Source organism: Tachypleus tridentatus, chromosome 10, assembly GCF_004210375.1.
Source record: "Tachypleus tridentatus isolate NWPU-2018 chromosome 10, ASM421037v1, whole genome shotgun sequence".
In the NCBI taxonomy this organism is placed as follows: Eukaryota; Metazoa; Arthropoda; class Merostomata; order Xiphosura; family Limulidae; genus Tachypleus; species Tachypleus tridentatus.
In genome coordinates this window covers 165,105,403-165,122,275 of record NC_134834.1, presented here as the reverse complement: position 1 = coordinate 165,122,275, position 16,873 = coordinate 165,105,403, and the positions used below count along the sequence as shown (strand labels likewise).

Sequence of the window (16,873 nt, the reverse complement as noted above, 5' to 3'; positions counted from 1 at the left end):
AACTTAATTGAATATCCTCCTGTCTATCTTCTTCCACTGTTACAAGACAAGGTTGGTCTTCTGAAATGTTGGGGTCTGTTTGTTTGAGCAAAGTGGGGAGGGAGCAAAATTTTGTGGAGTAATTAAAATGTTAGGTTAATTTCATGTATTAATGTACATGAATGTAATATGTTTTGAAATTAATTGTAACTTTATCAGTTATTTAGTTTTAAAATGAAGTGAAAACTGTTCAATTGTAAAATACATTGTTACATATAGTAAAAATGTAACTAATACATAATTACTCTAGAAACCTACAAACATAAGATGTCAAAATCTATGAAGACTGCCAGCATGGAAAATGTAAGATAAATGTGATATCATATTTGGAAATGCATCAAAGCCCCCAAAATATCTTTTTGAAAAATATATCTGAGTATATGGGTCTGACTTAATATATGTCAGATATTACTTACACTTAGTATTTATGAGAATTTGTCATTTTTTATTTGGAGATATTCAACATTCTTCAATGAATATTTGCACTATGTTTTGTTAACAGTTGTTTGTGTGTTCCCTGTCTGGTAATGATATGAATATATTCTAAGAGTTGGCAGTAAATTTTATCACTTGCAAGAAATGAGTTAGTATGGTAGGTGTGCTACTGTTAATAGTTAGTCAGGTGTGGTTAGATTATCATTAGTAACCAGATAATTTTATAAATGTAAAATGATATACAATTGTTTGTTTTAAACAAATAACTTACGCATTAAATACTAAAAAAAATTTGCATGAAATACAATCAATTTTCACCAATAAATTCAGCTTTACATTTACTTTCAGTGGCAGTCTTGTAAATAGTAATTTTATTTCTCAAAAGGAGAATTCCAAAGATAGTAAAATACTGTAATAATACCATAAAGGTGGGAAAGTGTTCACAAGGATGCATTTTCATGTCATTCCTGGAGAGTATTTAAATAGTCAGAATTTTAAAATTTAATGTTGAATTGCTTCTCTGACAAAAGGAAAGGTGGTAAAATTAAAAAAAAAATCTTTGGCTTATCAAAGGGAAACAGAAAACAGAAGAACAATTACATTTGCATGCTATTATGATTGTTAATGACACAAAATGCCACATAATTAAAGTTAATGCCAAATTACATTGAAATATAAAGAAAATGCTGTAGTTTACACATGCTTATATTAAAAGGAAAATGTAAAGAAATCTTTTTGATTGGTAGATCATGCTTTACATCACACACATTTTTATAATGTTTTCTATTTTTGTGGAAAATTTGGTAAACTACACATGGGTACATTTTTCTCACTTACAGAAGAATCACTTAGCAACAACAATAACATGCTGTTCTAGTAGGTTGGAACCTAGTTGTTGCAGGTGAAATGAAATTGTTGTGTGTATAATGTATAATGCTGTTTTCATATACCAACTGAATGATACATGACAGCCATAAACTTTTAAGTAATAACTGAATACAATTTGGTTAGAAGCCTTTGAGCTTCTAGTCCCAAAATTTTGTACTTGTAATGCCTTAGTGTGGTTAAATGGAAATTTGTTAAGTTTATATTTTTGCATTCTCTCTGCTAGTTAAATTAATGTATTTGGTTCAATTAACCTTTTTTTATGAATGCAATACTTTCTTTCATTGCAACAGGTTATTACACGGGAACATCTGGAACCTTACAGGAATGGATCATGTGGTAGCCTTTCTACTTGCATGAGTTGTTTAAGTGATGCTGAATGTGGGTGGTGTCATTCACAGAACCAGTGTTTAAATCGGAATAAAAGAGACTCTCGCAGATCTCAGTGCTTCCACAATGAGGAGCTTCAGTTCTTGGTGTTAAAGACAGAAGACTGTCCTCTTTGTTCAGATTTTATCAACTGTAAGGATTGTACTCAAGTAAGTTTTACTGTTGTAAATACTGAGATGCTTAAGACAGTGTCACTGTATTAAAATCTGCTGTGAGAAAAAGGTTTGGGTGATTGTTGTATATGGACAGAGAGACAATTAAGTAAAAACTGTTGTTTCATTTAAACTATTTACATTAATTAAATCTTAGTAAAAATTAACTATTACTGATCTTAAAATTTGTTGTAGATGTTTGGGAAATTTAAATTTTTGTAGAAAAAAGTGATAAATGTAAAAACAACTAATTTAATGTCAAGGGGTCATTAATGTGATAATTAGTTGAGGAATGATCGCTGTAAGACATACAAAATCTGGGAATTTTATTTGCATGTGTATAAAAATTGTAGTTTTAAGAAAATTATTTTTCTAAAAAGCAGTACTGTAATAGTGAGTAATACTTTACAGGTAACATAGGTATTGAAACTCAATTTCATTAAATAGGAAAAAAAAACAAGACTTTTTAACTTGTGACTAGTCAGCATGTTATATGTCAACAGACAAAGGAACCATCATGATTACCTTGATAAAAACTTCTTACACATCAAAAATTATTCATATTCTGAATTACAATTGTCTTATAAAATGATATAAAAATGAAAGTAAATTAAAACTAACCTGTATGGGAAGGTAAAAATGTGCATGGCACAAACCTTTTACACAATTGCATTCAAAATTTATTTAAATCTTGGTATTTTTTACTGCACATGTCACAGAGTTTTAGTGACTTACATTCAAAATTTAATTAAACTCCTTTTCGTTCTGTTATACCAATTAGTATAGCATAAATTCATAGCTGATCCATATTAAGTTTTAGTTGTCAATTTTATAGTGTGAGAAACATGCCATTTTCTCTCTGCATCCCTTCTTCTCTAATTTATTTACCAAGAAATATGAAATTTAACATAAATTACTTATTATTATTTTGTCATTACTCAGATAAAGCATAATTTTCATAGCTTTCAATTTTGTTTGGTTACAGAGACATCTATTAGAAAATCAGACTCCCAGTGCCACATCCACCTACCATATCCTTACTTTTAGGATTTGTTAATAGTTCTCACTTACTCTTAATACTATATTTTATATGATTAGTAGAAAGTGTAGGTTTTTACCTGTCAAATGTCATATAATATTACATTGTTTTCTGAACAGGGAATTGTTATTTTTTCTATTAGTACAAGCTTCGTTTTCATGGGAAAGATAATGTTTATCTTGGAGGAAATGGTAACAGCTTTTGTCACATAGTTAGAAAGCCAGAAAAAATGTGATAGTTATCAGATATTGTCCTCTTGTTGCATGTTGTTATTCTGTGTTGTTTGGTGCACTATTTAATTAAATAAAAATTATTTAGTGCATTACTGCCATTAATTATAAAAAAAATAGTGTCAAGGGTCATTGACAGTGAACAACAAATAAAAGGAAGACCGAGGTAAGTACTTTATTTCTTGTTTTTCATCTTTGTTCTTCATTTGTTATAATAGCAACTAAAATGTAAAAGTAGGGATCTCTTTAAGGTAGTTAAGTTTAGATAAGGTAAAATAACTAATAATAATAATAGGGTTTTGAGAAAGATTCACGAGTCACATACATGAGAAGCTTGTGGGTAATATTATTTGATAGTGTAATATGAACTCCACATCCTCCAAGTGATTTAAAACTTATAATGGTGTGAATAACAGTTGTGAGACATGGTTCAATGAGTAATCAAAATAACTCTCTCTGACATTAATTGACTATTTTCCTTATTAGGCTATATCATTCTGATCAGTTTTGATTTATTCCACATCAATTTTCTACTTTACTATCACTGAGATTGCCATGACTAGATAAGGAAATTATTTCAACACACACATATAGCTTAATTAAACAGCCAGTGGAATTATAATAGTTTTAGAACAATGTTTTGTTTTTGTTGCATGTTAATGATTTTGTTTTAAAAGTAAAGGAAAAAAAAAGTTTACTAACATTGTGATTTTGAGAGCAAAAAATACAAGACCCACACATAAGTATTCATTTCTTGTTTTTTATGTATATTTTTAATTTATTTATTTATTTTTATAAAAGGAACTAAGCAATAAAAATTAGAAACTTATTAAGATAGACAAGAAAAAAAATTCTAACACAAGCATGCAGAATGTTGTAACTTCTGTGGACCAGGCATAGCCAGATGGCTAGGGTGCTTGACTTGTAATCTGAGTTGTCTTACTAAATATGCTTACCCTTTCAGCCATGGGGGCATTATTATGTATGGGCAATTCCACTATTTGTTTGTAAAAGGGTAGCTCAAGAGTTGACCAGTTGGCCTTCCCTCTAGTCTATCACTGCTAACTAAAGAACAGTTAGCACAGATAGTCCTTGTGTAGCTTTGTGGGAAATTCAAAAACAAACAAACAAATCTCTTCTGTAATAATTTGCAGTGCTGCAGATCTAAATGCCAGTAAAGAAATAAAACTAAATGAGAAATAGATTTGATTTGTATCAGCTTTGGTTGTAAGAATAAATAATGTGTAATTTTTTTATAAGAATATGCTATCATTCTAGAAATCAAAATGGTAACTTAGATTTCTTTTTGTTCATGTTTTGTGTGTGTGTGTGTGTGTGTGTGTGTGTGTGTGTGTGTGTTTGTTACAGGGTTGGGCAAATGAATTGAGCCAATGTACAGTGTCAGGGTGGAGAAAATAATGGATAAATTATGACATTTTATTGGCAAAAATACTTCTGGTATTAATTTAGGAAGTTTTAGAGGTTATGCAAGTGAAATTTGAAAACTGTAAGAGAAAATAAAATCATCTTGAACTCAGACTAGACAGAGTATCAGTTAGACTCTGAATACATAAGTTCCCAGACAAATTTTAAATAAAATATTGTTTAAACAATCTGAATTTTTATGTACAAAGACTGCAAAGTTTACTAAAAGCATGCACATTTTTATGAAGATAGACTTATTACATTAAAAGTTATAAGTATAGTTTTATGTTTACACGGTAGTTGCAGTATCAGTAAAAATGAAAAGTCCATATACCGATGATTAAATATGAGTAAATTCTTCACTAAGATGCACAACAACTATTTTAAAACTGACTTTTATAATCCTTGTTCATTGTACTTTTACCTCTTATTAATTATTTAATAAAATGTTTTTAACTTATGACATTATTAGTTTAACTTAATGAAAAATATCTTGATTTATTTTATAACTTTTTTCCTTACTGATGTCACATATTACACACTATATTTTCAAGTTTGAGCAAAGTTTTTAAATTTTTTTTTTGTGTGGAATTAAGTTAAGAACAGGGTTAACCCATTCCCCATAGTCTCCTGCAATTTGCAGGTACCCAATTGGGAAATACATAAGCAACAACAGACATGTTACAGTTACGACAGAAAGTGTTCGTACCCCTGCGTTCCAAGTAGTTTTTTGCTCATAATTTAAAAAATATCATGATTAGGCTGATAGAAGTATAATATATTATAAATATTATACTAACACACATTTACATAAATTTTTATGTAAATTAAACAACAAATAAACTGTTTATAAACAAATAATGAAAAATAGGAGGAGCAGAAAGTGTTCTTACATTTCAGAACGTGTGAAAAAACTGATATCTCATAAAAATTTTGTTTAGTTTGGCAAATAAACTGCATTATACCATTTCAGAACCAGACACTTGCTTCATAATTATTGGAATTTAGCCAGCAAAAAATTTACTTCAGGCAATTTAGTACTGTCTCCGTCATTATCTGCTTGGTCATCATGGTGAACAGGAAACAACTATCCAGTGATTTAAAAAACCGAATTATTGTAAAATACAAGTCTTGTGTGTCTCTTTCCGGTATTGCTACACAACTTAATGTGCCAAAATCTACTGTTCAAAGCATAATTGCCAAGTTTAAGCTTACAGGATCAACTGCTAACCTCCCTCGTTCCCATCAAAATTCCAGAGAAAACCAAGAGGAAGGTTCTCAGAGAAGTTAGTAGGAACCCTTGTTTAACAAGTAATGACATACAGAAACTGGTAGGGGAAACTGGGTTTGTAGTAAGCACCTCTACAGTTACAAACACGTTACGCTCTTCTGGGTTCAAAGCATGCTGTCCTCGTAGAACTCCATATTTAAAGCCTGTTCATTTAGAAGCATGATTGAGGTATGCAAGAAAGCATGTAGATAAACCCTTTACCTATTGGAAGAGTATTCTTTGGTCAGACGAGACTAAAATCGAGCTTTTTGGCCACAATGATGTTCGCAATATTTTCTGTAAGAAGGGGGAACGAAATCTTCCAAAGGACACCATTGCCACAGTTAAACACGGAAGTGGCTCGATCATGCTATGGGGTTCCTTCAGCTCTTCTGGTGTAGGCAGCCTTCACCGCATCAAAGGAATCATGAAAAAAGAAGAGTACGTTGATATATTAGGCACTTATATCAAGAATGATGCTCAGAACTTGCGGCTTGGGCGTTGTTGGATCTTTCAGCACGACAATGACCCTAAGCACACATCGAAATATGTGCAATCCTGGTTGCAGAGGAACCATATAAGTGTTCTGGAGTGGCCATTGCAGTCAACCGATCTCAACCCAATTGAAAAGGTTTGGCTATGAGGAGAGATTGGGCCAAGTAATTCACCTGAAAGGTTACACAACTGACCATTAAAGTAGATGCACAAACACTTTCTGCCCCTCCTATGTTTGGTTATTTGTTTATAAACAGTTTATTTATTGTTCAATTTACATCAAACTTTGTGTAGATGTGTGATAGTATAGTATTTATAATATACTATTCTTTCATTATCCTAATCGTGATAATTTTTAAGTTAAGAAGAAAAAACTACTCACGACTCAGGGGTACAAACACTTTCTGTCATAAATGTACATTGTGCACAAAAACGTTTAATTAAGGTTTCTGTTAAAAACTTATTATTTATTTGTTGCAGTTATTTTCACTCAGACACTGAATAGTTTGAGTTCAAGGTGACTGTTATTTTAAGTGTAAAAATATTTTCTTTCAACTTTGGACTTTTCAAGTTTTATTTGCATAATCTCTTGAACCTTCCAAATGAATGGCAAAAGTTTTTTGAGATTAATGTTTACATTTCATTTTTTTACCATATCACTAACTGTAGCTATTATCATCAACATACAGGGCAGAAAAATGTTTAACATTAAGTAGTAGAAAATATTTACATAACTTTTGATCTTTCACAGAGTTTCTTAAAAGATTGTTTTATTTATACTTGAAATTTCATATTTTTTCAGATATACTTAATTTTTAATGTTTTGTTTTCCCTGCTTGTCTTTTGCTTCATCTCAACACAAGTCAGTGATGCTCTCAAAGCATATTACATCTTTGGGAGAGATGTGTGAGCCTTCAGCAAAATTATCTTACACACGATTATAAGGCAGTGTTTGAGATAAATTTAAAATTTCAGTTATGGATTTTAAAACATAAGTAATACATAGTTAACTAAAATAGAAAGGTAAACCTAAATATAATTTAACTGTCTCTGTAATTATAACATATCTAGGTAAGAAACAACTTTAAGGACTATCATGGACAAAGCAACTAACAATACGTTTGGCAGTTAAGTCTGTCAGATGGTGACAACTGAGTACCAGTTTCATAACAACTATTATTAGATTATAGTTTAAAATGAGCTCTTTCTAATGATCATAAACATGTGTCGAGTAACTTTATGTGACTTCTAAAACGCAAAGAATAGTATTGAAGTTGGATGTGACATCGGTCATGGGTTGGAAAAAATTTATTTCTGGTTTCAACAAAACTCAGGCAAAGATCTTTGAAACATAATTGTCAATTGTGCAAATAAATGAATTTATTTTTTAGACATACAAGATAGAGAGCATAAAAATTGAGATTTCTTATAGCTCGTGTCAGTAAAGAACACAAAACTGAAAATAATTTTTTAAGGTTTCTTTTTAAACAGGAGAATTAAAACGTAGATAACATAAAACTTCGAATCATAACAATCTTGATTTTATTGACATACATTGATAATGAACGGATTTAATCCTGTCACGACAGATCATGGGTCTAAGGCCACATCATGCCATCTATTGACTTGCATTCAAAATTTTATGGAACAATTGGTTTATGAATTTATCTCAATAAGTTTGGTATCACACTGTAGATTATGATTTGAATTTTAGTATTATGTATTAGTTAATTTCTTAATTTGAAATTAAATATTAAAAGAACACACCTAAATATTGAATTTTGTATTTGTATGTCACATAGTAATTTAAATGGAGCATTGGTTCAAATTATATCTTTGTGATGTTCAAATACAAAGTCTTTAGTTTCACACAAAATAGGAACTCAAGTTATTGTTATTTACAAGCTACAATGTAAAACAAAAACCTCATATTATTTGTATTTGATAAGATATGGTTTATGTACTGAATCAAACACAATGACCCTGCTCACCACTTTTTTAATTTTGGAAACAGTCCCTTATATACAATTACTTCAATATATGGCATGTGAATAACTGATCAAAAGCTCAGAATGTCCCTCTAGTAGCTTTATCATCCATTTTAAAACACTAGAAAGTTGCCTTGTTCTTTTGAACCAGGATTTCAAGCAGGTAGGTTGTGTCTTTAGTCTGCTTGAAATTATATGTTTTTTAGATAAAAGGTAGCTTAGTTACTTAGCTTGGTAAATTACAGTGGAATTATATGGTATTGATATAGTTATTTATGATTTTTTTTTACCATTCATATGTATATACAAAGCCTAAATAGGTTATCTTCTTTCACATCCTCCATGTGTAGAATTTGAAAAGACTTTGCAATCTATGCTAAGCAGCATATGAGTATAAAGGCTATTGTAACTAGAAGATATAATTGTTTGCTATACTTATCTATCTACTGTTTTATGTTTTGAGAAAAATAAATTTAATAACTTATTTGTAAATAGTAATAATCTGTATACGTATGTAATGTATAATAATTATAAAATGGCTGTATTTTACAAAATACTAGTTCACTAAACCACAATCAAGACAGGTCACTTTGTAAAGAGTAAAGGTTAGCTTTTTATTATTGGACATAGTAACATCAGTGCAATACCTGTAATGTTAGGGCTGAACTTGTAGGTTAATATAATATAAATAATAAGTAGATGTGAATGTATAATGTTATGAGATTTAAGCAGTTTGGCTAAACATTTATGGTTTTGTATTGTATTTTGTAGTCATTCTACAACATAAAGATTTAATTTATATTTATTTCCTAATTTTTTTTTATAGTGGTTATGAGGTCTTTCAGTTTATAGACCCCACATAGTTAAGGTAGAGAAAATAACAGAAATCTAAAGTCCTACTAAAAGCCAATTGTTGAAATGTATTTAGGAGGTGTTAGAGCTTATACAAATAACATTTGAGATTCTTCTGATGATTAATATTTTTTTAATCATAATATGAAAGTCAATTTTCATTTAGACTAGTAATGAAACAGACTAGATATATTCACATACAAATATTTAGTAAAAATACTTCATTAAAAAATCTGATTTATTGTATCTAAAAGACTTGGAGTTTTTACTAAAAGTCTGTCAACTTGTTTGAAGCTACACTTCCTGCATCAAAAGTTATAGTATAAATACATAACTCTTATATTATACTGAACCTATCATAAAATGGTTAAAGGGGTACCACTTACAGAAATGGTTAAAAGGTCACTATTAAAAAATAGCAGAAAATCTTGTGTGACATTAATCTATCTTATACTCACTTGTACAAGTCTGTGAACAATAATTACAATTAATTAATTGTATACTCGCAGTTAATAAAATATTGTTTGTGAAGTTTAAGGGTAATGTATATTACTAAGAATTTATGGACAAAAATTTTCCATTTTAATGAGATTTTGATTTTTTTTTCATTATGAAAATCAAAATGTGATTATAAAAATCATCTATAAATAGCATAAAATTATCTTTCAAGTTAGTGAACTCCAAAGAAATATGAAAGTATTCAAGTCTGTGTTGGAAAATAATATGAATTCTCACTCTGTTCCTTTTTTAGTCTCTCCTGATGCTTTTTGAAAGGCTGTAATATTGGGATATCATGTAAAACTGTTAGTCTTAGTGTTTATAGGATGTTTCAAGGATATGAGTCCTTTATTTTAGAGATTATATGCAAGAAATATTACTCTTAATCTGGATGCTAGTGAAAAGTTTGCATTAAAGCAACTGGGAAACTTTCAGTAGAAATAGATAGGATTTATCGAAGAGTGTGTTAAAATAATAGTTCCTCACAAGACATTATATCTCATAAGTTTGTATGTCAGTATCTTCTGTGGCTGTAGTTGTGTATGAATTATTTGCTACAGTCAAATTATTATTATTATATTTTTTTATTTTTTGGCATTCTATGATGTAATGCACTGACCATTTAACAGCCCCTCAACACATTGGCTCCCAAGTCTTTTTTTGCCAATACTTTCCAGGGTCCAGAAAGGAAATTTTGTCCTGATGTTCCACTGATCTATATATGTAGCTGTTGTGTCCCAGCCAATAAGTGGCCCTTTAAAAAGAAAATAGAGCATGACTTACCAGTGGTGTATATGGGTCTTACTTGAAAGACTCACAACCAACTGGTGGGTCATGTGGGAGCCACCATGTCAGCTTTCTTAATGTGAGCTTAGTCAGTTTGACTGATCATGTGGCCTTTTGTACCCCTTTAGTCTTTTTAGATTTAATACTTCTAACTTTTAATATTGTGTGTATATCTTCACAAAATTTGTCAGTTATAATTAACTTACAAACAATCATATTTTTTTAATCAAGTATTTTTAATAAAATAAAGGTTTGTCCATGAATATATTGAGTATTTGTTTTTAATAGTCTGTGTGCAAAATAATTTTCATGTTAAAATTAAAAATGTTTCTCATCTAAAAAAACTTCACATTTTCTTTGCTTAATTCTTGAAACAGTGTAAATGTATTTTAAACATTTTCGTTTCAGTACAACATTCTATTTTATCTGTTATTTTTCTCAACCCTATCTGAAAACTTAATTGGTCAATTCAACCAATCTTGTAACCACCAAAAAAAAAAAAAAAGAAATCAATCTAAATTGTCCTTTTTTCTTTAGAGAATGACTTCAAATTGTAACATGAAACTACATTTATCCAAAGTAGTTTGAAGTTCATTACAGTATAAATCTATAATTAAATTTTATTGTTTTATTTCCTTTATAACTGTTTCTAATTACTATCCATGCCATTATTAGTTGTAAGTAACTCTAGAAATGTGCAGCTCATTTTACACTGATAAATTACATTACCTATGAACTACTTGCATGTGTGTCTCATGAAACGTATTTATGATATTATTATTTATTTTTTCCAAATCTAATCTTAACTAAACTGCAAAATACAAGAAATAATGTTCTTACCCAGTCATCTTTTTCTTGCTGTCAGTTGTTGAGGAGAGGTCACCCTAATTTTTTATACTAATGATAGAAAAGCATTTAATTATTTTTATTTCATTAGATAATACACTAAACACTACAGATTAATATTGTGCAAAAAGTAGACACTTTTTTTACCTCTTAAATTTTTACTGGCTTTCTAACTATGTTACAAAATTCATCCAGTCTAGTTGTTAACATTCTCACAGGTATGATGTTAGCACTTTGAGTAAAATAACATTTAATCATTCAAAACATAGTGTTATACAATACATCATGTGATAAATGAAAACCTTGAGTTTCTGTTGGTTTATAGGTAATATATAATTGAACATAAGAGAGAACTTTTAATGAATCCTGAAACAGAGGATGTGACAGGTAGGTGTGTCAAGAGGGATCTGATTTTCTATTTGATAGCTCTATAATCAAACAAAGTTGAAGACAAGAAAAAATATGGTATGTATGAGCAAGGAAAATTTTATAGAGAGTAATTTACTATTAATTTCATAATTTTAAAATAGGGAAGATGGCATGCTAAGAGAAAATGTTTCACACTAAGAGAAATTCAGAATATTTTACTATTGCCTTGTAGAATTAAGAACTTAAAACTTAAATACTATTAAGATATGGATTATTAACTCAGACTTTATGCTATTTTAATTGGTAAAAGATATACAAAAAGTAGTTTAATAAAATTTTAAATGTAAGACTAAAATAATATGTCATGCACAGTGAAGGATACCTGTGGTGAGAGGATTAACATTGGATTATTACCATATGTATTTCAATCTGTGGAATGTATTTTAAAAGTGAATACACATACATGTGTGTGTGCATGAGCATACATTCTCATTGAAATCTAGCTATACATAAAAAGTTATTTTTGTTCGTAATATTAATTATATGGTTTAATTTATTTCTCTATAAATTGTTTTTTTACATTCAGTATAAAATTTATGAAGTGACAGTGCTAATATACTTGCTTTTTTATAACTGTCTTTCTTTTTTTTTAAACCAGCAACCACACTGTGAATGGATAGTAAAAACAGCCACCTGTGTGCGCAGTGGAAGTAATGATAAATCTGTTCGTCATACGAAACTTTGTCCAATTCCATGTGGATCGTAAGATAAACTTTATATGAGTAACTTTTTTTAATGTTTATAGCATGAATTAGAAAATTAAAAACATGATGCATCAGCTTTCTTTGATTTCCTTAAATTGTCAATCTCCATCTAGTAGTTAATGAAGAATATAGTTTGGACAATTTATATCAAATACATGTATGAAGTACAAACATCTAGAAGAATATTTAAAAGGGTATGAAGGTTTAATGTAACTGAATAGCTTCTTCACAACTTTCTCTCTTAATTTGATTTAGCATCTACCATGTCTCCATGCACCTCAAACAACATACTGTATATAACTTATTAAACCTAGAGGCTAGTTCCCATTTCAAATACAGGTGACACCAACAAATTATCTCATTTGAAGTGAAGAGAAACAAAAGTTTCTATACTAACCTTGCATTTTCTTTCAAGCCCCAGAGGTTCTTGTGAAGCATGAATGATACTAAACCTGGATTCCTGTCACAAATTTGTTGTTGTACCTAATGGAAAAAAACATTGCTTCTCTTGTAGAAAAATGTGATGTTATTGACACTGGAACCCCATACATAGAAACCGATACATAATCTCTAATAAAGAGAGTAGATGAAAGGGAGATAATGGAAGCTCTCCACATTAAAAACAAATGACTAATCTTTAGCATAAATTTAAAAACAGAAAATAGCAATTCAAAGATAACATTGACACAGGTACAAGTTCTTTTATCATGGTTGTATAACACTTTATCGTACTTAAAAAAAACCAAACCACAGACATAGTGAAGGTCCATGTTAATCATTTAATTGTTGTCCCTTATCTAAGTTCTGAAAGCAAGTTTATTATTTAAAGAAATAAATCACTGTGTTCCACCATTTGGGCTTTCTCAAAACAAATTAAACTGTTGTATTTATTCTTGTAAATTAAATCCAAAATGGAATTATAACTGAAATACTGATATTTTCACATAAACTTTTGATGTAAGTTTATTAACATTTGTCTTAGAAAAAGTAGTTAAAAAATTGAAACAGTTTGCCATAATTTTCAATTTTTTTCTACTTTTGTAATTATTAGTGAGGTGGTGGAAATTATTGAATTTTTTACCTGTGCAGATGAAATTTCTTGGTTGATAAAACTTTTCACTTGTTTGAGATTTATTTTTAGCTAAAGTAGTGTGAAAATAGTGAATTTTTCAAGTTAGTGATATCAAGAGTTATAAAATTAAACTATCTGTATGTTTGTGTAACTCTTTCCTACTTTCTGGAACTAATGAAGTCTTGAATATGTCATACAAAATCTGTATTTCTTTCTTAAAATATGTCTCTCATGGAGCTCCCTTATCATTGAGTAGTTATACAAGATTGTGAATTTTCTATGCAGTGCTTTTGTTATGCAAGTTAATAATGGATTTTCTATAAATTTTTGCCAAATAAAATTAATAAAGTAAGTTTTGGAGTTTTCTTTTGTCTTTGGGATTTTATTGAAGTGATTGCTTTAACAGTTAATTTCCTGTTTACAAGAACTCGCAAGTTCTGTACCTTGAGCTCACCATGAATGCTAACATCATATTTTGCCCTTCAAGCAATGGTAGAGGTCAAGATAGTGTTATCTGAGTTAGTAAAAGAGGACATCAGTATGTATTATGTATAACAACAGAGCAAAGTAGATGCCATCTATTTATATCAGTTATAATACTTGATAGTTTTTATTGTTCCATTTCTTTGGTCAACTATAGCATAAGTACAATTATCTTTTAGGTTAACTGTTGTGCAGGTCATTCATAACAGTGTAGTAAGTAGTTGTGTTATGCACTGTATTATCAATTGTAAAAACATCAAATTTATATTTTAAAAGGTCCTCTAGTTATCATTCCCATGTGTTTGAATTGTCTTTCAGATATGGTAATTTTGGGATTTAAAGTATTAGTATCCATCACTACTATGACCTTTCTCTTCTTTAAATCTTAACATTATTTCTTAATACATTAAGCTTTTTAGAGTAATAACCATTTTTGGTTTCCTCTCATACCAAATAGTGTAGAAAAGTAAATACTTTAAATGGAATTAGTATGGGGCAAAAGAGAAACTCCATAAACATTTTTTTTTATGTAACAAGGCGACTCAACTGCACTTCTTGTCTTGGAAATCCTGGGATGTGTGCTTGGTGTGAACAAACACAAACATGTTTTATGTTCTCAACTTTTACAACATCTTTTATGTATGGTGGCTGTCGAGAGTGGGTAGATGAGGATGAGAACCGTAGGTGAGAATGTAATTATTTATTTCTTCTTCTTGCTTTTTTTTTAATGTTCCTTTTACAGTTGAAAATTATGCTAACATTTGAAAATAATGTCTTAAGTCAGAAATACTACATATTAAAACTTATGCTTAAATAATACATGTGAGCGTGATACAGTGGTTAGTTTGTAAGCCTATGGATCTGAAATCCCTTGGTCTGCATCTTGTTATTGGACAACCTAAAGAAAAAAAAATTAAATCTTGCTTTTCACATTGGGACTGTGGACTTATTGTAAGAAATATTGTGAACTTTAACTATTTGGCCTGAGAAAAGTAGTCCAAGAGTTGATGATTGTTGGTATTGATTTGCTACCTTTCCTCTAGTTTATTACGTAAAAATAATGGATGGCTAGTGCAGATAACTCCTTGTAGTATTATGAAAAATGTAGCAAAGAAACAAACTTATTTGGTTTCATAATTATTATTACTGATTGTGTTGCTTTTTTTTTTTCTTTTGTTATAGGTTTTGCATTCCAAAATGATAATTCTTATTCTCAAAGAGATTTTTTTTTTTTTTAGATATAAAACAAAATTTACAGCATTTACATTTAACTTAAAGAGAGTACTCATGATAAACAAAGATAAGTGGGCAATGACTGCCTAGTTCAGAATGATGCTCATAGAGAAAACCTTGAAGGACTGATCTATAAAAGGAAGAAAAGATAGTATTCAAAAAACTGTCAGTCTTTTTCTCTTCAGGTGAACTTGTACTGGTTTTGTATGGTTTTATATCTGATCTTGTATGATTGAAGTGGATATGGTGTGATGTGGTTGCTAATAATTTGACCAGTGGTAACCACAAACTTCTGATTCCCATTCCTAAGTCTCTGTTTAACAGTAATTTAATTATGTTTATATAAAAGATTCTTTGGTTTATCTTTGTTTTTTATCTGTGTCTTTAATTGTACCACTTTATCTCCCCTTAACATGGCATGTTTTATCAGGGCTGTATTCTATGTTTTCATCAGTCTTGTGTTCTTTCACCCATCTCCCAAAATGTCCAGCAGTTTTTCTTGTATATTGGTTTACATAAACAAGATATTTCAAAATTTATGTTTTAATATTTGTTATCAGTTGTTTTTTGGTTAGTTTTGACAAAGACAGTCTAGAGAATTCTATAAAATATTTGGTGGACATCAGATCTGTCATGGTCAGAACTAAACAACAGATAATAAACAAAAATGCCATGAGTATTCTTTGAGATCTTTGGAGGATATTAGATCTGTCCATGTCAAAACTCAACAAAGGAAACCTGACAAGTATTAAGACAATTTATAAAACAGCTTGTTTCTGTAAACAGACCTGTATTAGAGAAACTAAAGGTCAAAGACAATAAAGATAACATGAGACTGGTGAAGACACAGAATTCAGTCCTGGTAAAATATGCCATATTGATGGAATATAATTTCAGTTGAAATTACAGACACATTGAATCTGATAAAATCTCCAAAACATTAAAAATCAAGGAACTTTTCTACATTAATATAGTGAAACCATTGCTAGATGGAAAGTCAGGTCTAGCAAGCAGCTATTTGTGGCTAACATTAGTCAAATCATCACTTATTCCATAAACTGTGCTGCAAGGAGACATTACATGAATGGTTAATGTTTGTAAAACCAGTGCAAAGAGATTCAAAGATGAACATTTTCAAACTGTCATGCTTTTTACCAAAGCTTCTTTTGTAGAGTAGAATTACCTGAATTAGATAGCTGCTGTCCCTTTCACCTTTGTTTGATCAAACTTTCCAACTGTCATGTAAAGGCCAGTTTGCCAGATGCTAATTCTTATATTAAATTGTTATTTAACCCTTTGCATTGGGAAGTACGTAGGTATAGTTTTGAAAATATCAGATAAAATATAATGTTTTTCTGGAAAAAAAATTGATGTTTATTTCGGAGGTTTTAAAGATTACACAGATGAAATTCTAAAACCTTCAGATGAAGGAAAGTATTTTTAATTTTAACAGGAAAATCACTTTGTAGTGACAAATGTATAATTACATACAAAGTTTTAGTAAAAATACTTCATTAAAATAATGATTTTTGTCTACAAAAAATTTTCAGAGATTACTGAAAGTTTGCCAGATTTTGTGAAGATATGTTAAGTACTGTTAGGGTCATGGTATGTATTTTACA

At 29.7% G+C, this 16,873-nt stretch overlaps 1 protein-coding gene across 1 annotated transcript in view; it reads left to right on the top strand.

The window, feature by feature from the left end:
• Megf8 (multiple EGF like domains 8) overlaps positions 1-16,873 on the top strand; it is a 117,029-nt gene that overhangs the window by 34,342 nt on the left and 65,814 nt on the right. Inside the window, 3 exon segments of the mRNA XM_076465084.1 lie at positions 1,653-1,898; positions 12,358-12,461; positions 14,556-14,702. Coding sequence (XP_076321199.1) covers positions 1,653-1,898; positions 12,358-12,461; positions 14,556-14,702 — 497 coding nt within the window.